Below are 24,001 nucleotides of genomic sequence, written 5' to 3' on the forward strand. Positions count from 1 at the left end.
AAATGCTGAAATGTTTCACATGTACATATATATATATACATTTTTTGAAATACGGACTGATAAGACATCAAAGTATTTTCTTTATGTTTATATGTTTAGTCATGAAAGAAGGACTTATATGTGACAAAATTAAAATGGTGGCCACTTGAAAAAGGCTAATGCCGAAACGCGTCGTCCTTGTTCTACGAGTGCACAATAAAGGATTTGTGCAAAGATCTTCTGGTGTGCCATCTCTGTGTCCCTCTACATAGTTGGATTTGGAAACTGTGCGAGATAAAGAGTAGCGGCTGCTGCTACCGACGGCACCAGCGTTGTTTGGTCGAGGATCGCTCGAGCAGCGGTTTTGAAGCATGTATATATATATATATATATATCTATATATATCCGTAAAACAGTTCCAATAACATACGCTCTCAGCCTCGAAGAATAAGCCAGCAGGTCCAAAATCCAAGGGTGTTTATTTCACCTACAACATGTTTCGACTTCAAACGAATCCTTGTTTACGTAAGAACAAGGCTTCGTTTGAAGTCGAAACATGTTGTAGGTGAAATAAACACCCTTGGATTTTGGACCTGCTGGCTTATTCTTCCAGGCTGAGAGCGTATGTTATTGGACTGTTTTACGGATGTGTTTTCTCTACCGGCGTGCTCGGCCGGAGTATACGCCACCTCCCATCGGGCCACCGGCAGTCTGAACGGAGCAATTCCTGGAAAATATATATATACATTTATATATATATATAAAGGTATTTTTAAAACACCTCCATTTTAGCTGCTTTTCCTTTGGAAAACTGCTTCATTCAGCACCAGCCTTCTCCGGACTACTATTGCACTTCAAAATGCTTAGAGTATGGATTGAGGGCCACAGCTATATCTATTGGGCTGAAGAGGTTGCAAACAAGAGAGGTATTGACAGGGACTTTTCCAAATGTGCAGATTACTTGGTTTGTCCAGAGAGGGTTAACTTTTCATTAGTTGCTGGCTTTGGTTAAATCCATTGTGTTTTCTCAAGCTCCTCACCTCATGATTGTGCATTGTAGTTGCAATGACTTAGGCACATAGACTGGGGTAGGGCTGTAAATCCTAATGAAAGACACCTTTGCAGAACTGATTTCACTTTTCCCTTACACTGTCATGGTGTACTCTCATATATGCCAAATACAGAAATGGAAGTGGTCAAATCAATTCTTATCAACAGATTGACAAAGCCAGGATACATGTTAATAAAACAATTTCTGCATTCCTCAGAAACAATCGCATGGGCTGTATCTAGAACAACAACCTGCGTTTTGACATGCATGGAATATATAGAAATTATGGAGTGCACGTTACATATGAAGGCAACATGGTGTTTCTAAGTAACCTGAAACTCTACATCCGGTCTCATCTGTAGCAACCATATACACACAGCCAACACAATGGCTCTTGTCAGAGCCATCCTAGTACCTGAAATATTGTGGAGTTTTTTTCTAAAGTTTTTGTTTTTTTGTTTTTGCGGATCTTCGCGACAATGTCGTGATCCCCGTGGACACATTGCATAAACGGAAAACAAAAGCAGGCATTCAATGGACACCAACACATCCAAAAATAATATGTAAAAAAAACCATTCGGAACATTGTCCTACACACATTACTATATACATACTTCAAAGCAGGTTTAAACTCACATTTTTATACTATCTTTAAAAGCCACCTTTCAGACCTTTTTTCTGTTTTTGTGGATATTTGGGGCATTGCGACGACGTTGGTAACCGCGATGATCGCGCCTTTTCCATAAAGTCTAAAACACATATATCCACACATATGGCTGTATTTTACACACTAGGGGTTTATTACTGTACACTTCAAGCTCATGTTTTGCTATTGTATTTCTAGAACAACCATCTCTAAAACCTATTTTATATTTTCACGGTGACTTCGTTTATCGCAATCCCCGCTAATACGTTGTGAAAGCGGAAACCAAAAGCAGGATTTCAATATACACCACCACATTAAAAAAATATAACTCAGATTCTCAATATAATAGAATGTGTATTAATGATTCACTGATATTTTTTTAAGTATTTTCTCCAATATTCGTGACTACGTCAGTAGTTGCAACGTCCCCACGACGGTACATTGTGAATATCGTGTGCGATTAAAAAAATACATTTAGGACACATAATTGTGTCACTAACACCTCCATTTCTCAACCATGGGGTCAAAGTATCTCCACGCTGACCACTTATGTGGGCTCTCACACTGATTTTCAGCTCCAATAACTGTTACCAATAGATAAAATGGCAGCCACAACTTTCTGTTCAGGTTGCGTCCAGCAAACCAGAGCATTCCCCTTGGCGTGTGCATTTGCGATTCATCGCAAAACCAAATATCTACGGCCAGAGATATCACTATAGTTTTAAACTTACATTTCTCAAAAACTACTGAAGAGATTTACAACAAATAAGCAAAAGTTACTTCCTTGAACCGACATCTTCCTCCCATCCAAATTTGGTGTAAGTCCGTTCAGCGGTTCTGGCAGTCGAGGTGGCTAAAGGTTACTGTGGAAATTAACATTACAAACGCAGCCTTATTTCGTGCCCTAAATTCTTGGCTCCCACTGCACGGATCACCACCAAACTTTCCAAAACAATAGTACCCACCGTGACACTTTTTTGGCAACATTTTATGCAGATTGGTCAAACAACGCCAAAGATATAGCCAAGTCAAAAAGTGAGTTTCTAATGGAAACTAGGTCCCAACTATTAATTACCTACTGACATTTTCTTGAACTGCTTATGTAAAGCACTCTGCCACATATTGGAACTTGTCTGTGATATAAAATTGAAAATAAAGAAAGAAATACATAGAAAGGGAGTGTAACATGGTCTATGTCGAAACTGTGTTGATGTCATTAGGGTATAGTCAATGTGCAGCTGCAACTACACATGGGCACAGTAGAAAAATGTGAGAATAGGTGTGGTTGAGCATGTGACACAATCAACCAAACAATAATACAGTATTGAAATAAATGATCCTAAACAAACAAACATACAGTTAGTGAGAAACATATCACAGAAATGAGAATAAGCATTGGCAAAGCAAATAGTTCTCGGCAATATGAGAGCTATTGGGTTTGTCAGTAGTACAGAAGTGATGTTCTTATATATAAAACCTGTCTGGAGCTAAAAAGAATGACATAGGGGGTAAAAATATATTATAGTTTATGTAACTTCCATGTTATCAAGTGAAATGTTTAACCGACTCCAAAGATAATTGCAAAAAATGCAAAACGATAAGTACAGAACTTTGTCACTGAATCACAGCAGAAATAAATAACGGTACAATTAAAAGTAGTGAAATGCAGTCAGATCTCTGAATGAGGGTGTGCAGGGAAATAGTGGGCAATCATGCCGTGGAAGTATCCAATGAGTGTGAGATTGGTTTAGGAGAGTGTGCCCAATTAAATCAAAAGAGAGTAAAACTATTTTGAAGAGTGATGATGATTTTCAGGGTCGATGATTCCATTTGAGACTCTGGGTAGCATCTTTTTTCTTTTTTGGAAGGTAAAGACAAAGCCAGCGAGGCTGACATGTGACTTGAGTGATATGTTTGTGCCTTCTAGTTGAATGATAAGAAATGTCTGCAGATGGTCACTTCTGTGTCATTTCCTAATTTTACATAGGTAGGTGGTGTACTTGCCCAAGTGTGGATGTCAACATGTGGACACATACTTGAGCATGCCCTGTCACTTACCAGAAGGCAGCAGCTGCCTTGGGGTGCTACACAAGAGGGGACGGGAGCTACCGGCGAAGTAGCGTTGCAAGAAGCAACTGGAGGGGCAATAGAAGCCGAGAACGGGAATGAAGCACCTTGAGGCACAGACTGAGTTTGAGGCTCCATTGCCCATTTAAACTGAAAATGAACTGGCAGAGTATTCATTACGGCTGTTGTAGATTGAGAAATTGCGCGCGATTAAGATTGGCGAAAATACGCATAGAGCATCAACAAGCAGGAATGAGGGAGGGAGTGGGGGGATTGGTCAAGCAGCGAAACAGGAGGGGGTTGCGGGACTGGCAAGTAACACCATGACTTACATTCTAAAAAATCCTCTTACTTTGAAGTCAGAGAAAGAAAAATAAACTGGTGCCCTTGGAAAACAGCATCTGAGATTTGACCTTAGTTATTGAATACACAGCAAATGGACAAGATAAGAACAAGATTGCAGGCCTGTTTACAGAAACAGAACTCGGAGTGAGTGAAAACATGATGGCTTATGTGAAGTGCTATTTAACAAAGAAAAAAGTAGTTTCTAAAACAGTTCCTAAATTGTGAGCAGTAGATGGATAGTAGTGATTGGTTCTTGCTTTCGGGGAGGAAAAGCAATGATGCATGCATGCCATGGACACATGGGGAGACAGAAATTGAGAGTGATGGTCTGAGCCAGTAAATAACAAGCTTATGGGCGTGCTGAAGCCCACATGTTGAATACAGCAGTCTCTTTGAGATAGCACATGTGCTGTTTAGCGGAAACCTAAAAAGCAGCTACAGAGTAATATCGCTTAGAAGCGTTGTTTCCGGCTGTCACCATCACACTTTTCAGCAGTGCACTCTGCCCAGCTTTTTCAACTTCAAAGTGTGGCACTTCAGTATCATTATCATCAACCGAATCAGATGAAATGAGAAGAAATGACACTTTTAGGACATCGCCTGACACCACATTTTGAACCCGGAGTAGCCAAGTGGTCTTGTCAGGCAATGAAGCCAGTTTTGTGGCCTGGGAAATCTTGCTCAGACTGTGATAAAGACTGCAAGGTTTGATTGCAGACCTTCTACAAATATGCCAGAGCCTAATACATTTCCAACAGACACTCTTTGCATTCTTCCGCTGGCTGACACTTGGTGGGAAGCTGCAGGAGGTGTCTGCCATTTCTATTTCCTAAAACATCTTTCATATTTTCTTGGAGCATTCCAACTTCTTTGCAAGACAGCTGCTACATATATAATTGTAGGGGCTATGCAAACAGCATAGGAGAGACCCTTGAAGGTAGCAGGTGTGGCAAACATGCATTGTGCAATACACAAGGTTTTTCTAATTTCCTATTATTCACAAATCCACATAGACTCTTTTGCTATAAATGCAGAAAGCGTTCATGTTGTAATGCATGTGTGTTGTGGTATTCGCTTATATTGATACACCTGTGTTCCTAATTGTGCATGCTTGTGCTGCACAACATATGTCCTTTAATCATACCTACGGTTAGGAAAAATATAAAATAATTTTTATACTTCATAAAGTTTTTTATTTTTCGTACACTCCATTTTACAATGCATGCCACGCCTCCCTAAGCACAACCTGTTAACTAAGAAGATTGATGGCATTTCTTAGACTGCCCCAGTCATGTCTGGTCTTTTTTAATGTAAGGTAGTCAAATAAATAACTGCAAGGGTATTACTGCATGTTTGTGAATACCAAAAACAGCGCCACCTTCTGTATGGAACTAAATTGCATTGCACTTCCCAGGCCAAACCACTGACACCTCTTACAGTACCCCACTTTCTATCCTGGGTTTGCCTTTCTTTACAAATGTATAATTTATGCAAATATTACATACAATAGGCACGTCTACATCCTATCGACCACGTAATTTGGATGTATGTTCCCTTTTGTGAACTATGCAAGATATACTCATGCATACATTCTGAACTATTCTCAGTAGAAATCGGAACTATACCTGGAAAAGGCTAGAGTAATTAAAATCATTATTTAGAACGCACACTTTTTGGTCTATTTTGACACAGACGTCGGTGCCAAAACATGCACACATATTTGCAACCATTTTGCACTACTCACTAGGTGACCTGATATTGTCCTTTTTTGCTTTTTGTACTGGGTGTTTGAGCTACTTTTTACAGCTTACATAAGTGAGTGGATAGTATGTGAAATGAGCTGATGGAGTGTGCAAATTGGGCATGAATACTGTTTGCTCATGTTAATTCCTTTGGTACAAATAATTGCAATGATCGCTACATATGGCAAAAAAAGAAAGAAAACCGTAAGTGCCTGGCAAAAATGTAATTTGCACTGGAGAGGTTATCCACATGATCATACCAATCGTGTGTACATGAACATGTTAATGTTGCATCAGAGGAGCCTCATACAAATGTTAGTGAATGTATCTGTATAGCGCTTAGTGAAATAACGTTATTTTCTAAGCACTCAGGAACTTTATGCAGATTAATCACTCCTGGTTAGGTCCTTTGTGGAATCTCCTGGTAAAATCATAATTTTAAGACTTTCTGGTTATGATTTCTTCCCTGTAACTACATCATTATAAAAATGCAAATGTCCAGGTCACACAGCCATACTCGCCGGTTCATTTAGATTTACTGCTCCCAGCTGTAATACAGTTTGATTTGAAGCAATGTTTCCACCTCAAAGCTACAAAATGATGTGACTAGTTTACAGCAGCTTAAGGTGTATGAGCACCAAACCAAATACAAGTGGAATAAAGTGTGAAAACCATGCTATCGTTCGTTGTTGCTGTTTTATTGTCGCTTAACAATGCATTTCTAGGTCATTAGAACAGTACATGTATTGCTGTCCTAAAGCATTACCTCATAGTTTAGCCCCCACTTCTAAATGAGTGGGTGTGGTGACGGTCTAGTTGTTTGGCTAGCGCCGGAACCGGATGTTCCGAAAGGGGAACCGGAAGGCGGCCATTTTAGGTGGCGCTGGACGGCTCCGCAAGAGAGTCATGCAATCCCGGCGCTGCGGGGAATAAAGAACTTGATAAGGCACGAACCCGAGTCCTAGTATTATTGGTGCACGAACGTTCCTACAGTGGGTCAGTGCTGATACTGCCACACTCTGCACCGGACTATGTTTACATGAAGATAGTTGTAGTCAAATTAGCGTCCTTATTACACAAAACTCCCAAAACTACATGGGGTGCTAGACAGTACAAACAGACGCAAGTGAGCATTTATTGATTTAAATATCAAACGGGATAATTATCCACGTGTGGACGGTCTGACACATCGGCAAACCGACAATTCTATTTTATAACTGTGAAACATGTTAAACTCCCGACATCGAGATAGCTGGAGGCTTTATCTCGTATTTAAAACACAAGTATTAGCTCAAATTAGGGTTCCATTTATTTTTCAAACGTATAAAAGGAAGAAGGGGAGGGACACATTTACTTTATTGTTTTAGCAGCTTATGCCGCTGGTAATAGTGTCTGACATTTGACATCGGTCTTTGAATGAACAACATATGTGACGACATAAGAATAAGATTATCAGGCCTGTTTACAGAAAGAGAGCTTGAAGGCGTGAAAACACATGCGCTTGTGTGAAGTGCTCTTGAACAAAGGAAAAAGTTGTTCCTAAAATGGGAGCAGTGGATAGATGGAAGTAATTGGTCCATGTTCTCAGGAGTGCTAAACCCAAGAAGAGGCATGACACATGTATGCCATGGACAAATAGGGAAAAAGAATATGAGAGTGACGATGGAGCCAGCAAATGGGAAGTCTATTGTCGGACTGAAGCTGAAGCTCACATATTGAATATAACTGTCTAGCTGAGACTGAAAATTGGAAGTAAGGACCAAAACCTATATAAAGTTTTAAAAAGCAAAATGACACCATGGAAAACATTGGGAAAAATATGTTCAATGTTATAGTGTAGTGCATACAAAAATGTGGCATCCTCCACATGCTTGACTGGAACTGACTTTCAAGTCACCAAACTTATTTAACTACGAACATTAACTTATGAAGGAAGAAAATCTTCAGCATGGTAAAACGTGTAGATGATGAGGATTTCATGTGTCGGAATATAATAATTAATGGGAAGAGGGGTGCTGTAACTTCAAACTTCCCTTCAAAAAGGTCAGAGAGGTAAAATTGCATGTAGTATCTCCAGGGATTTATGTAGGAGACAGGAAGCACACCTTCTTTTTCGTCTTTTGTCATTCTTAGTCTTATTTTTTGCTTTCAAGGAATGGGCCATATTGACTTGTGATAAGGTTAAAAAACTGTATTATGGGACATTGAGTTCAGCAAGTAAAGGGATCAGGTGAAAAGAATTGTGAAAGCGAGAGGGGAGGGTGGCTTTGAATTAATGAACCAATGGGATGTTCATAAGGGTTTGGGTAAAAAGTGAGAGGGATTGTGGGGCGCATTTTGAATTCGATCGATGAAACAGCGAGAGGAGGAATTTTAACGACGCACGGCAGGTATGCAAATGAGCATAACTGAACTGTTTCACGGGTTAGTGTAACGGGGAAAGTTTAAAGATTGTGGGAGATGGAGAAATGAAGTAAACTAGCACCTCGAGCGGGCAGATCAAAAAGGCAAACATGGAAGAGAGGATCGCAGTTGGGAGGTAGACAGGTAGTGAAAGGAGTTGGGAGATGGGTGGGGCAGGAACAGAGCGAAGGGTAATACACTGTTTGTATATTACTAGAGCGAGTTAAAATATGAAAACCAGATGAATACTAAAGATTTAAATCTGGAGGCTGTTTGTTTGATAATAATAGAGGGAAAAGATGCGCGGAGTAAGTGTTTTATGGATGAAAATAGGGGCGTGGAACAGGGTTAAAAGGCACCGTCTGTAATTCTGAATATGTTGAACATGTAGAGATATGATTTTGTCCTTGAGAGCATAAAATAGAGCACCAATACAGAGGGTATTGAAATAACAATTGTGTATACTTCTGTAAAAAACAGTTGGTAAATGACACTTTTTTCATGATTTTTTACAGCGACCCCCGAAGAAGGGCGTAATGCCCGAAATGCATTGGGTCATTTTTTTATGAATAAATGCTGCCTGAAATGAACCTAAGCTTCAGTCTTGTTCTTATGGAAGGTCTGGATAGACACAGTTGGAACAACAGAAATTTGAAAATAAGCTATGCATATTCAACATGTGGACTCGTGTTAAATATTTGCAAAATGGGACAGTATAAAGAGAGGAATGTTAAAAGTGATGATAAGGATAACTTGGATTAAATATCAAGTGGTTTACTATAGACATATACAGGCCCTAACAGGCACAATGTGCTGTGCATTTGCTTGGGACGTGACCACGCCCCACATGTGTGAAACTAGTATCTCCAGGGATGCCATCTTTTGCAGAGACAGCGTCTTGGTTGGCCTTGGGTCTTCCTAAAGTGTGTAACAAGTGTACTTTTCGATAAAACTGTGAATCAATTGAAGCACCATGTCACAAAGCACTGGCAGAGTATATTCCATACAGTAGGAGGGTGAGAGCACACTGCCTCACATCCCAGCACTCCATTTGCCCCAGTGCATCATGGTAAATGCAGCGCATGATAACACTTACTTCAGTAGTAGTCTTTATTTATTTCTTCATTGTTGGTGTGGCCTGTGCGTGTAACTCTAGATACATGTTTCTGGATTCATTCCTTCATCAGTAGAGAGCAACAATTCTTTTTTAGGGGTGCTGGAAATGCTGCCCAGTCTTCTCAGGGTTCTGTACCACTCAATGGGTGCAGGTACATCATCACAAGCTCAAGGGAGCTGTTTTAAAAGAAAGGAGGGCAGGGTCACACTACCTCACATGCAAGCACTCAATTTGCCCCAATGCATCATGGTAAATGCAGCGCATGATAACACTTACTTAAGAAGTAGTCTTACATTTTTTCACCCTTGTTGGTGCAGCTTGTGCTGTGTAACTCTAGACACGTATTTCTGGATTAATTCCTTCATCAATATAGAGCAACAAGTGGTTTTAGGGGTGCTGCAAATGCTGCCCAAAGTCTTCTTAGTTCTCTGAAGGTGTGCAGTGAGTGTAATTTTAGATAAAACGGTGGATCAATTGAAGCCCCGTGTCATGAAGCACTGGCAGCATATATTCCATATCTCATAACTGGTGTAAGGGTATGTGGTAACTGGAATCTAACTTCACTACGGGTTTTTGTAGTCCCAATTAACTATAGTTTGTGAATTTACTGTTTGTACCATTTTCAAATATGCTCTATACCGAATGCCATTTTATACTTTGTATGGCAGTACATATCTGTTGCTGCAAAAGCAGCCAGGAAATACATGCAAATAAGAATTATAAGTTATGTTTTAGGATTAGGTGAGGCAAATATTTGCTTCTTCTTTCTTCCCATATCTATCCTTTGTGAAGCTGCACCAAGGAGTTTCACACATACAACTGCCTTAGAAAGCAACAGTTATTACATTGAAAATACCAACTCAGGGCAGTAGCCACAGGGGGCACACAGGGGCCAGGCCAGCCTATATTTTGTCTGTCCCCGATAACATTTTTGAGCCTTGTGATGTAGAAAGTAAAGAGGCACTGTGTAGTATCTTCGTGTTATGTTATTAGTGTCCCCCTTTACCTTGTAACTAGCTGCTCAGCCAGTGTGAGTGTTCTGTGTGGAATGTTGACATGAGTGGAATGTTTGGGTGCCTTGTGTGTGTGAGACCTATGGGAAGATGTGGTGAGCAGCTAGCAGGCTGCTCCTGGTTGGGCTGTTTTACCTGTTACCTTTGATGTTATGGACTTGAATAAATATCTTAGAAGACACTACCTGGCTACGTTTGCTGTGTCACCTTTACGTCATGGAACCAGCTTACTTCACACTACACTATTTCTTGCACTTTCTGCACTCAGGACTGTTTTTAATCAGGCCTGCCATAGCATATTATTTGTTGGTTAAGACTAAAGCTCTAGTTTGGGGGAGCTGACAAGACCTGCATTTCCAAGCACTTTTAGCTTGGAAATAGAAAATAAAAGTGACGCTGATGTTGAGGGCGATTTGTGCGCCCATGCTCTGCTGTCTTTGCTTGTCCCTAAGTCGTCTGACAAGCTGGTGCTGCCTCTCATCGACCTGGAGCATGGTGCCTGCACAGTCACTGCAGCACTGCTTCTGTGTAGAGCAATAGCTTCCATTCCTGCTTGGACCCTGCAGTTTTACAATGCAGGGTGGTCAAGCTGGTGTGCTGCTTCAAATCAGCAGGTCCCCACACGACGATTCGAGAGCTGTAGTCGCCTGCCCTCAAGATGCCTTCCGTTTATGACTAGGTGCCAGCATCACCAGGTCTGGAGAATGAGACTGCTAATATCTCTTGAATATCCTTCTTTAACTTTGATCATTTTGTTATAGAAATTTGTGTTTTATGGAATTAATTTACCATATGATAATATTATTTGTTTAACACAATGTACTACTTAGCTCCTGGGAGAACCAAATAAGACATACTGTCCTTTGGTTTTAAATGTAAAATGTGAAATGCAAAAGCAATACAGTGGCTAAGTTATTGGTACAGTTGCACAATATATAACCAGGAAAACGGGGGGTTAAATCCCAGCTACCAGCCTTGACCAAAAAGTGTGATCTTAGTCAAATTACAAATTAGTGACTGGTCTGAGCATTGTCACCATGTAGGATGGTGATCTTTCAATGCACTGGGGTCCAGATTTACTAGCACTGTGTGCCAGGTTTGTGTGACTAAAACCCGGCTCCAAGTGATAGTGTGAGATTTACTGACCAACACAAATCAGGATTTGAATTGGCTAGTATTCCAAAGTAATGCAAAGTTACTTTGTTTTGCATTACTTTGAGTCAAAGGGGCGTTCCATGGGTAATGCATGGGTGTTCCAATGTAACCACCTATGGGTTTTAATGCAAATTCCTAGCTACAAATACTAGTAGATAGGGATTTACCCAAAATTGTACACTTCCTTGAAGAAGGCTTAGCAAAGAGAAATGTGTTAATTTCTCCTCATTTTTCCAATGTTGCATATATGATGCATCATACAACACCCATCCAAAATAGTAAAGCTTTAAAGCTCTCTTTTTGTACTGTGTTCAGAGAAAGCACACAACTTTGCATTATGGTGCAATGTTGTTTTTGTTGGCCAATGGCTGCCATAGTTTGGCAGGAATGGGGGAGAAACAAATTGCACTAGTAGATATATCACTTTTTTCTCTTTCCCTTTGACACAAGGCAGAGCAGTATTTTTGGTACAGTGTTGCCTTGGGTTAAAAACAAATCTGGCGCGCAGAGTACAATTGCAGCATGTGCAGCTGCTGGCCACCCTAGCTTGTACCAGTAGAAAGTGCATGTGCCTTACATCCTCCCTCATCACAAGCCCCAGAGTACCATTGAAACTACGCAACGAGAGGGTATTCCTGACATCTCATTTTTTTCCTTGAAAAAAAAAAGCCTTGCATCTGATGAATTTACTGTGTGGTCAGTGTTTTGATTTAGCACATTGCGCTAGTAAGCCCTTGGTAGAATTAAGCAAAAGCTCTGTCCTGTGGTGTTAAATTAGAAAAGAAGATACCAATCCAGTAACTAAATTACACATGGTGTTACTAGGAAACCTCGAGTCCAAATCCCATCTTATTGCTTTGACTAAGTTGTAAGATCTTATGCAAACCACTCTACTTCACTGTTCCTCATTTTCCTTGATCATCATATTCAAGACCACCTTGAAGTAATTCAGTTTGGGGTGTGACTTATACAAAATTCTCTCGTGTATGGTTTAATCACTATAATGTTGCTCATCTGTAATACCAATAGAGGCCACTGATAGGAGACCACATAACAACTGATTTGTCTCTTAGCTTCCCCGTGGTGTTATGTACAGTAGTGAGGTATGGCGGGCAGAGGAAGGGCTTCAGGAATGTTTCTAAGTTCATATTTAGAAACTTATAATTTTAATAAATGTCAACAAATGCAGTGATTTCATATAGTTGCTGAATTAAAATCCGCCTGAAGTTGAAAGAAAAACACATTTTTAAACTTTTTGTCTTCATTATATTTGTGCATGTTTGTTGTGTAATTTATATGCCTAATATTTTGAAATCTCAGCTAACGCTGTAGCATTTAAGGAAAAGGCAGTCCCTATTAATCTGTAGTCTTGCTAACACTTACTATATTCCTGACTCCACCCAGCCTTACGTTCACACTATATGCAAGATGGCAGTACAAAATTACTTGTAGTATCAATACTATAGGATGCACAGGAATGCCTATGGTTAGTTTATGGCATTCCTTTGAAACTGAGGAATTGTATTGGTTATTTATATAGATAGCACTTTCCATAGCCCTCATGAGGACTAAAGCGCTTTCTTAGATAGTCCAGTTTATTATATATATATAGGAATCATTTCCATAATAAGGACATAAAGTGCTCTGTTTTGCACCAAGTGACTAGACACTGTTAATAGTGCATGGTTGAAAGATGGTTGCTTATGATTTGATGTATAGGGAACATATTGCTTAGTATCACTGCGCATGAGCTTGAGTGTTGCAGATATGTGCATCCGTGGGGGTGATATGTGGAGTCTAATAGCACCTATAAGATTTCCCTTCATCAGTTTCTAGGTCTGTCTGTCTATTTGCATGTGCTTATCCTGTTTATGGCCTTACTATGTGTGTAGTCATGGTCTGATTTTACTATTTTCTCTTTAATTTGGCAAGGCTTTAAGAGCACGCCATCCTCATGGCTGTGTTGCCCTTGGCATTGGTCTTATAGATTGTGAGCCATTGATAAAACACCTCCATCACATGAGAGGTGATGCGAGGGTGTGGTGCTGAAGCTAGGTTAAAAATGAATGGGTTCCATGACTTGCAGCATTCAGCAATGAGAGAATACATCTGCTTTATGCTCATATCGCTTTAGAACACGGGAGGTGCAGTGTTGTGATGCAAAAGTTAAAATTCATCACCAAGAACCAATATAATGGGAGACAATGAGATTCTAATCATTTGTGGTATATTTCAGCAGACAACATCCAAATGGCTCCAGTCTCATGACTGAATCTTACTCAGTCTTGAATCCTAAACAGGGCAAACTCAGCCATTGATCCTTCTGAGAATAATATTGTGAGTTTCACTAAACTGGGAAACAGTCAAATCATATATTTACAGCATTTTGAATTCGGAACTGCAGTATTGGGTAATTTAAACAAGCAGTGGCAAAGCCAACATGTTTGACAGTATGTAGTGCAGGCTCACAAAAAATCCACAGATTCATTGAGATACATAGTACATGCATACAAATATGCAGACATAAGAAAATCCCTACATGGCCATAGATAAGCAGATAAACATGCATGCAGACCTACAGGCACCCATAAACATTCACCACATAGCAAAAATCCCCCATGCACTGAGACCACATGATGTGCTATGTTGATTGCTTAAATAGCACTTTAAGCTGTGAGAACGATGTTTACAAGTGCTAGATGTGACAGGAGAGTGGAATGAAGGGAAGAAGTGTGAGGAAGGGCCTAATGAAAGACCTAATGAAGGGCATGATCTTTGCCAACATGGAAGTTAGCAGCAATTGATAAACAACATTCTGTGTGTGCTTGTCCTAGAGAAAGGACAAAGGAAAGGAAAACCGGCTACAGAGGAGGAAAGAGGAGAAGGAAGGGGTTGGAGGTATAAATCGGAGCTGAACCGATGTTTAGGAATAGTATATGGCTAGAAAGATGCCATGGCAGGCCAAGTACCCATATCTATTTACCAAAACACTGAAGCTAAGATACAGTCAATAAAAATTCAGGCACCCATACACTGTCCCACAAAACATAGATAAAGTCAAACAGAACACAAGTAGGTATTGAAAGAGTGTTAAGGGAATGAACAGATGGAAGAAAGATGGACAGCTGCCTGAAAACAGGTATTGGTCCACTTAATCCCTACACTCATTGCAGACAAAATCGTATTTTGAGTTAAAGGAGAGATGTATGTAAATGCCTGTGCAATCACTGGCCTCTCTTTAGATCAATTCCTTCCAATGTCCGACTGGCTGACGGAATATTTCAATAGTCATGCCGATTCAATATTCCCTCGTTGAAATAATCACCTGTTATAAATTTGTATGTATGTATGGGTACTTATACAGAGCAAACAGCTGGGAAACAACAGAGCGCTGAACAGAAAGGCAAGAACCAAGATACACTGTTGAAAAGGTTGCCAGGTAGGGAGAGAGAAGGTGGGTAACTAGCAGTGAGGGGATATAGATCTATGAACAGATGAGTCTTCATTTCATTCCTGAATTTCAAGGGAGAGAAATTAATGTAACTTCTAAGAACAGATAGGACGTTAGGATGTTAATGTGTAGTCTGTTGCAGATGAGTGCGTCGATTGATAACGTTTGCCTTCTATTCTTTTCTAGTCTCTTTTTCCTGCATTTTCTTATTTCAAGTTTGGAAATGTCTTACCCCTTGAAGTGATATTGTATCTCAGGTTGGTTAGCTTCTCTGATAGGTACGCTAGGGGGTTTGCTTATGGTGGATGTGTAGTTGATACACCGGGTCTTAAAGATGATGCAGCTTTCTAGGGCATGAGACACTGACTGGGGTGCAGACCCGCTGCAGTCCTCACAGTAGTTGCTGCGGTACCATGAATACTCAAGGGCAGAGAGTGCTGGGAGCCCTGTACACATTGATTCAGGAGGGTGAGCTGGTACAACCCAGGCCCATTTCACACTTCACCTCTGCGCTATGGTTTTACTGCAATTCAGTACTTCATTTATATTAACATATAACACACAATGCTTGCCATATCCACTAATCAGTGAGGGTTAAATTCGCAAAGTGTCAAAAATGTACAGCTGGGTTTAAACCTATCTTTCATTGTAGAGTTTCATATTTCTGGTATTCACAAAGGTGTCTTTCAATACTACAGCTCAACCTATATATTTGTACATAGTGTACAATAGTGAATGAGAGAAAAAGGGATTTGTATTTTTTGGGTTTAAGTTTTTACCTCTACAGGGACAACATTTTGCCCCATTGAAAAATGTATTTCCTTACACTCCCTAACATTTTAATTACCACCCTGGAAACAGATTCATACCACACTTGACAGGGTTAACTCTCCATGCATATATAGGTTGTGAATGGCTTTCACAAATGGTTGTGGGTGTACAAAATTGTTACAGGGTATTGCCACACTAGAATGCCTGCTGGACACCTGTCGGTTGATATTTCATTACTTTATCTATCAATCAATCAGGGTTTGTTAAGCGCAGCAACTCACCTGAAAGGGTCTCAAGGTGCTGGGCTGGTGGGGGGCCTGCAGCTCCTGGACGTTCATGGTGATTTGTTGATGAGCCAGGACTTGAGGTCCTTCAAGACCCGCCAGGGACCGCACAGCTCCTGGATGTTCATGGTGATTTGTCGAAGAGCCAGGTATTGAGGTCCTTCAAGAACTTGGAGAGTGTTGGTGTTTGCGGAGGTGGAGAGGGAGGGTGTTCCATGCCTTGGCCACGAGGAAGGAGAAGGAATGGCCTACTGTTCTGGTCTTCTTGGTGCACAGCATCTTTGCAAATGAGGGCTGGGCTGAGCGGAGGGATCTTTGGGGTGCCTGGAATGATAAGCGGTGGTTCATATAGGCAGGACCGGTGTTGTGAAGGGCTTTGTGGGCGTGGGAGAGAAGCTTGGAGGTGATTCGCTTCTCGACGGGGAGCTAGTGGAGTGTGTAGCAAGTGCAGATTCATCTTCTTTGAATAGCAAAAGTGCATTTGATCTCGCAAAGCAATAAAGTGGAGTTTAAGTAAGTGGAAACGTTCCTTATCGGCATTAGGATATAAGACCTAGCATATGTTTAGTTGTCTTTCGAAGGCTAGTGCCAGGATGTTGTGGGCTGGGTGATAACTATAAGCCATTGGTTTATGTGGAGTTGTGCAGGTTAGTAGTGATCATATTTGTGGACCCAGCAGGAAACTTGCACTGATGGGAGATATCTACAGATATGATGTGTATTAACTCCATGATCTAACAATGCATAGGAATGTATTGAGTGTTTTAACTCTCAATGTTATTGCAGAATTTTACTAAAACATTGCAAGGGGATAGATTTCACTACAGTTACATGTCAGAATATTGATAATAAAATATTCTCTGATGTAAATAAAGTGGCCTAAATATTTCATACAAAATGATGTACTATTGCCCGGAGATTTTCTTCCGCCTCCTATAGAATAGAGCATGGGGCAAGAGGACAGTCCAGTTCTGTATTGTCTGACTTCACCGTGAGTGACAGCATTATGCTCTTTCACAACTAGCACATATGCACAAAGAAGTCCTCTTCACTGCAAGGACTACTATGGTAATATGCCCTTTGTGAGACTATGAAAGTGATGTTTTAGCCATTTAAAAAATATATATATTGGCAAGGGCCCAGCAGCTTTCTTAGCAATAACATTTTACAAAAACTATGACAAAACAAAACAAATATTGACGAACCAAAAGGCTGAGAGCCAACACCTGTTGGCTTTCCCAATGCTGGTTAATGCCGGTGATGCAATGTTTTCATAGACAATATTTACAACAATATATTTTTGACAAACATACTTGGGCCATGATATTCTAATACAATACCCTCACTACACTGTGAATACGGACTATGCCATGCCCTTCCTCTCATAACTGAGGGCCATGGCCCCCCAAACAAATATTCCTGGCTGTGGGCCTGTGCCAGCTCTATATTATTAGCAGATGCAGCTTTTCCTTTGTGGCGGGCTTAATACATTGTAGATGAAAAAATACAATATGTCCAAAACGTGTACCAGAATGTAGTCTGGACTGGGAAAAAAAATTATATGGAAAGTAAACAAAGGCTACAGAAGGGAGAAGAAAGGTTTGAGAAATGAATGAAGTGGCGGTGAATAGAGTAGGTAGATATCGTGTTTGATTGGCGAGGAACAGATATTCAAATTGTTATTTGTTCATAGTTGCAATGTGTAATGTACCTTTACGGATGGAATGTTGCTTTGCAAGTTATCCACCTCCCTGAGGTTGTCATGATTGTGGTGTTTTCTTTGTGGCAGTTCTACACGGGCTGGTGAGGGAAACCCAACATTAGTTGCTAACGCTTCTATAAAGTCTTTGTTACGACCCTATATTAGTCTCAGAGGTTGGATCTTAACACATTGCTAATGAGGTATAGGGTGGCGGGCATTTGGCTGCTTGCTTTGAAGGTGATGTTTTATCACTCTACTTACTCTGTTCTCTCCTTGTAGGTGATGTACTTCAGTTCGCTCTTCCCTTATGTGGTGCTTATCTGCTTCCTGGTCCGCAGTCTGCTTCTGAAGGGGGCTGTTGATGGAATTATGCATATGCTGACTCCACAGGTAAGATTTAGACTTCCAGTTGTAAGGATATCTTGACATCTATACCATACCACGATCACATTCATAAGGCAGGGCGACACTCATCTACTGCAAAAGCCAGACCACATAGCATATCTTCCTAGTCACCTTCTACCACTCAACCCCAAGTAATTTGTACCTCAGTACCGGTCACTCTTTACCATCCAGTCTCATGACAAACCAATCATTGTAAGCTAGAAGATCAGCTCCCATCCAGTATAAAATACCAACCATCTTCTAGTAATAGATCCCAGTCACCTGCTACCAGCACCTGCAAAACTTAACTACTTGCTGATCCATGCTCGTAAGTACATGGAGTGGAGCCCCCACGCTCCGGCCCCAGTAAGGAGCTCTCAGGCCAGTGGCTTGCCGTCGTGCACAGCAGGGCAGGAGTGTGTCGCGCTCTAGCCCGCCCAAAGCAAACACAAGACACGGAGCTTGGCTAGGGGTAACCTTCTTTATTCCCTGCCAGGAAGTTACTGGCTAACAGACTACTTGCTCCTCCTTTTCCTGTCCCTTACTTCCTTTTCCTCCTTGCCTGACCTGTCTCTCTGGGAGGTCAGGCATAACGACATGACATCTCCCCCTTTTGTACAAAGAAGTGATGCTACATTTCTTTGACGAGTCGCCGTGGTTTCCTCACCTGGCGTCTGGGGCGAGTCTCTCTCTCTGGCGTGTGACTGCGTCGATCAGGACTATTAGTCGTTCTTGGACGTTGATAGTGTTGGACATCGGTGTTGTCGTTTTGGCTGGCGGAGTCACTTGAAGTGTGACCTGAGGATGATTCGTGCCTGTTCACCGGATAGTGTCTTTTGAAGTGAGATATATTTCTCGTTATTTGCTTATGATCAGCTTTGGCTGTAATCATGGTTCCTTTCCTCTTGTGGACTTGTAGGGGAAGGTTCAGGTATCGGCTGTCTGCTTTCGTTCGCCGGTCTCCTCTCACTATGACCCAGTCGCCTTCGCGGATGTCGGCTTCTTTGGCGTGTCGGCGACCGTCTGCATACGTTTTCATTTTCTGTTTCTTCTTTCTGTCAATGTCGACTAATGTTTCGTGGTCAACGGTGACAGTCCGTGATTGAGGCGTCGTGCTTATCATGGGCACTCTTGTCCTTGGTGTCCTCCCCAGCATTATTGTGGCCGGGCACTGATTCGTGGTGTTGTGAGGAGTGGTCCGGTAGGCCCTCAGTACCTCGTTCAAGGTTTGCTGGACATCTCGGCGTGTTATCTCTGCTTGTTGGATGGCTTTCTTTAATGTCCCCATAAATCTCTCCACCATGCCATTGGCTTGTGGCCACAGTGGAGTTATCTTGTGATGTTTGAAGTCGAGGTGTTTCGCGAATTCCGCGAACTCATGGCCATTGAACGGGGGCCCGTTATCGGACTTGACTCTTGTGGGGACACCCCATGCTGCGAAGATGTCATCCAATACGGGAATGACGGCTGTTGCTCTGGTGGATGATATTATGTGTGCAAAGGGAAATCTTGAATATTCATCCATGACAACCATGATGTACTGTCCAGATTGGAGTGGTCCAAAGAAGTCAACCGCTACTTGCTTCCACACCTCATCTGGCAGTTCAGACATTTGAAGTGGTGCTGGGGGTTCTTCGCGACTCACTAGCTGGCACGTCATGCAGTCCTTTAGAGTTGTCTCTACCATGGAGTCGAGGGAGGGGAACCAGACTCGTTCTCTCAAAGTCTTCTTTGTGGCGTTCATGCCTCTGTGGCCCTCGTGGGCTAGATTGACAATGCCTTGGCGCAGTTTGTGAGGAATCACGATCCTTCCCCCTCGCAAGAGAAGGCCGTTGTCACTGATGGACAGTTCCTCGTGAACACGATGAAACGCCGTGAGGTCGTGCAGGGGAGGATCTGAGCCAGGAGCGGTGTTCATGGCATGTCGCCAGGAGTTGTTGCGCATGTGGGTCATGACAGTTTGAATCAGCGGGTCAGAAGCAGATGCATTCTGGATGGTTTCCAGGGGAACTGCAGGAGGACACGCAGCATCAATGACGAAATGAATGTAGTCGTCTGCTAGGGATTCAGTTTTCGCAACACTCGGCAAAGGGTGTCGGGACATATAGTCTGCAGGGTTTTCAGCTTTGCCTGGTTTGTGAACAATCGTGTACACGTAGTCTTGGAGTCTCAGACCCCAGCATTCGATGCGAGGCGGCATCTTAGCGTTGGGATTGCCAAATATGGTGAGTAGGGCTTGATGATCAGTAATGATGGTAAAATGTTTCCCATACACAAATAAGTGAAAGTGTTCACACGCCCACACTACAGCTAGGCTTTCCTTCTCCGGCTGGGAGTACGCTCTTTCCGTGTCCGTGAGGCTACGACTCGCGTATGCAATGATGTGTCGCTGATCAGAGTGTTCACGGTATTGGGCTAGAATGGCACCCAAACCCACCGGACTGGCGTCGACGGTGATTTCTGTCCTTTTATTTGTGTCAAAGTATGCTAGGTTGATGGCAGAACCAACAGCTTGTTTTATTTCCATGAAGGCTTTGGCGCACGCTTGTGACCAATCAAAAGGTTGTCCTTGACGTGTCAGTTCTCGAAGCGGGTAGCTGATGGTGGCGTAGTCACGAATGTATCGCGCGCAGTAGCTCGCCATCCCCAGGAAGGAGCGGAGGTCACTTACGTCCTTGGGTGTCGGAGTGTCAGCAAGGGCGGCCACCTTGTCGGGGTCTGGCGTCATGCCTTCACTTGAGAAAGTGTGTCCATAGAATTTGAGGGTGTTTTTGTGGAATTCGCACTTATTGGCATTCAGTGTCAGGTTTGCCTGCAGCAGTGCATGGCACACTCTATCCAGCGCAGTGTCATGTTCAACTTGATCTTTGCCAAAGACCAGTAGGTCGTCGCTGTAGTTGAAGGAGTTCGGGATTCCTTGTATGACCTTTCGGATTGTTTCCTGGAAGATTTCGGCAGCTGATGAAATGCCGAAATTTAAGCGCTTGTAGCGGAATAGGCCTTGATGCGTGGTAAATGTTGTGATATATCGTGACTGTTCATGGAGCTCTAGTTGGTGGTAACCTTTGTTCAGGTCGAGTTTTGAGAATATTGTGGCACCATTCAGTTTCGTGATCATATCACTGATGTGTGGCCCTGGGTGGCGCTCACGCTCGATGGCGGTGTTGGGCGCTCTCATGTCCACGCATAGCCGGACTTTGTTGTCCTGTCCTTTCTTCGGGACCACCACGACCGGTGATACCCATGGGGTGGGTCCGGACGTGCGTTCTATGATGTCTGATTGCAAAAGGTCCTGTAGTTCATCATCAACGGCTTGTTGCAGGTGGAAGGGCACTTTCCTGTGATGCTGGGCAACAGGTGTGATGTTTTCGTTGATATGGAGCTTTACTTTGAAATGATTCAGCTTGCCCAGTCCTTTGAAGAGTTTCGGGAATTTTGCCACGATGTCAGGGGCATCTTCCGTCATGTATAACAGCTCCACTAGCTTCAGTCGTTCCGCTGTTGGCAGACTGAGCAGGCAGTCGGCGAAGTCGGGTCCTTCCACGACGTGGACATATGCAGGAATTTTCCTATTTTTGAAAGTCAGTGTGGTATGGAATCGACCAAGGCATGGCAGTGGTTTCCGGCACATCCACGTGAAAATGCGGACTGCCGCTGGGTCTAATTTGGGCCGGTTCTTCATTTTCTGGTACTCTAGCGCGCAGATATAGTTCAACGAGGCACCTGAGTCCAGGACGAATTTCGCTGGGTGGTCTCCTATCAGAATGTCTAGTTTTGGATATCTTTTGAGTCGGTCCGGGTCAGCCACCATGCAGATGTATTCATCACTGTCCTGTAGCGTTGTTGATGAGTCAAACACCCTGCAGACGTACTCATCACTGTCTTGTGACACTGTGGTGAGTGACGATGAACCTTCGGGTAGATTGTCTGGCTTGGCAGGCTATCTCAAAGTGATTGTCCTTTCCGCACCGGTGTCATCGTTGGCCGATGGCTGGACATTGCCCCGAGTGGGGATAGTCTTGACCGCATCGATAACAGGCAGGTGCAGGTTTGGTGTGCTTTGTATGTCGTGATTCCCGTCGGGGTGATATTTTCCGGGAGCTGTGGTGATGCTTGCCTGTCCTATGCGCACTCGACCCTGGGCGGATGTTTGTACGCGACTGTACCCGAAGGGCCTGCTCTTTGTGGTCTTTGTCTTTGTGTTCAGGCTTGTGTGTTTCCATCCTCTTGGCATGGTCTTCTGCTTGGTCGTTAATCCTTGTGAGTTCTTCGATTTGTTCTAGTGTGTATGATTTCTTTAGGAGGCGTCTGCGTAGTGATTCTGAGCGGCAACCATCGATGATGCGGAGCCGTAATGCGTCTTCCGTCTTGAAGTTTTCGAAGTCGCAGTGACGTGTCATCCTCTTGATGCGTGTGATGAAGTCGCCCATGCACTCTCCTTTCTCTTGAGAAGCTAGGTTGAACACATAGCGCTCGTAATCGACATTGCGCTTGTGCAGGAATCGCCGGTCAAGGGCAGCCTTCACTTCGTCATAAGTGGCAGTGGCAACGTTGGGCATTTCTTTGATTATTTGTGCTATTTCTTGGCCTGCTAGATTTCGTAGTGCAACCAGTTTGCGCTTAGAGTCCTGTACTAGGGACCCTTCCATATAGTCTTCGAAGTCCTCGCTCCAGGTTTTCCAGGCAGGCCCCATGGTGTTGCCAGGCGTCAGCACCAGCGGCTGTGGTTGTCGCATGAAGGGTGCTCCTATGGACGCTGCTTGAGGCATCGCCGTTGTGTTGGGTTGCATGGGTGCGCCTCCAGTTGTGGAAGTGCTTTGAGCGTCGGTATCAGACATGGTGTTTCTGTGTTCTGTATAGTAGCTTGTAATTATTTTCGCTTATTGTTGGCAGTAAGTTGCTTGTTCCTGTATTCTTTGGCAGTGCTTGTGAATATTTTTGCTTATTGTTGCCTTCTCTTGCTCATGCGTGATGTAAGTAGCTTTGTTCCCTGCTTTTTTGTGTGCTCGTGGTCAGTCGCCTGACTCTAAAATGGCCGCCGTAGGGGAAACGTGGGTCTACTGGGGCTGGCGCCTGACTTCAAGATGGCCGCCGTGTTCTCTGGCCCTCGGCAGTCTCTGACACGCATACAGACCACACTCTGGCTTGTCCAGTGGTCGCGTGCGTTGTGGGACTCACCCTCGCAGTCTTCAGGCCTCAGAGGGGCGGGATACTCGCGCTCACCTCGGCGCCGCTCAGCAGGGCTCTCCGCGTCTCGCGGTCCTCGGGCCTCAGAAGGGACGGGGTACTCGCGCACCTCAGCGCCGCTTGGCAGGCTCTCCACTTCTTCCGCGGCCAGGCGCTGTCGCGCAAGCACTTTCTTGCGTGCTCTTCCTTGCTCCGCTCCGTCCGTGAGCCAGGATCGCGAATGCAGGCGTCGCTCCGTTTCGCGCTCTTTCTAGTGGAGCGGCACTTCTGGAGCTGCTGGCTTGTCGTTGGGGCCGGTCCTCAGCTGGGCTGCGCGACGTTGTGTGTGGGGTCAGCTCATCCCATCCTCGTCGCCATTGTCGCGCTCTAGCCCGCCCAAAGCAAACACAAGACACGGAGCTTGGCTAGGGGTAACCTTCTTTATTCCCTGCCAGGAAGTTACTGGCTAACAGACTACTTGCTCCTCCTTTTCCTGTCCCTTACTTCCTTTTCCTCCTTGCCTGACCTGTCTCTCTGGGAGGTCAGGCATAACGACATGACAGAGTGGGACCCCAAAGCAGCCTTAGCAAATTTTGTCAGCCTAGCCCCTATATAGTAAGCTGCGAGCAATTGCAGTGAGCGGGCCTGACCACTGCAAGGAGGACTCTGCAATGTTGGAACCACAGTTCATAATTATACTAATTAATTTGTTGATATTTGTACCA

At 43.2% G+C, this 24,001-nt stretch overlaps 1 protein-coding gene across 2 annotated transcripts in view; it reads left to right on the top strand.

The window, feature by feature from the left end:
* The window catches only part of SLC6A17 (solute carrier family 6 member 17), a 138,826-nt gene that overhangs the window by 52,891 nt on the left and 61,934 nt on the right, over positions 1-24,001 (top strand). For both annotated transcript variants that reach the window (XM_078641311.1, XM_078641312.1), the window contains exon 5: positions 18,006-18,116. In XM_078641311.1, the coding sequence (XP_078497437.1) occupies positions 18,006-18,116 (111 nt within the window). The remainder of the gene's footprint in view (positions 1-18,005; positions 18,117-24,001) is intronic.

Source organism: Lissotriton helveticus, chromosome 5_1 (genome assembly GCF_964261635.1).
Source record: "Lissotriton helveticus chromosome 5_1, aLisHel1.1, whole genome shotgun sequence".
Taxonomy (NCBI): Eukaryota; Metazoa; Chordata; class Amphibia; order Caudata; family Salamandridae; genus Lissotriton; species Lissotriton helveticus.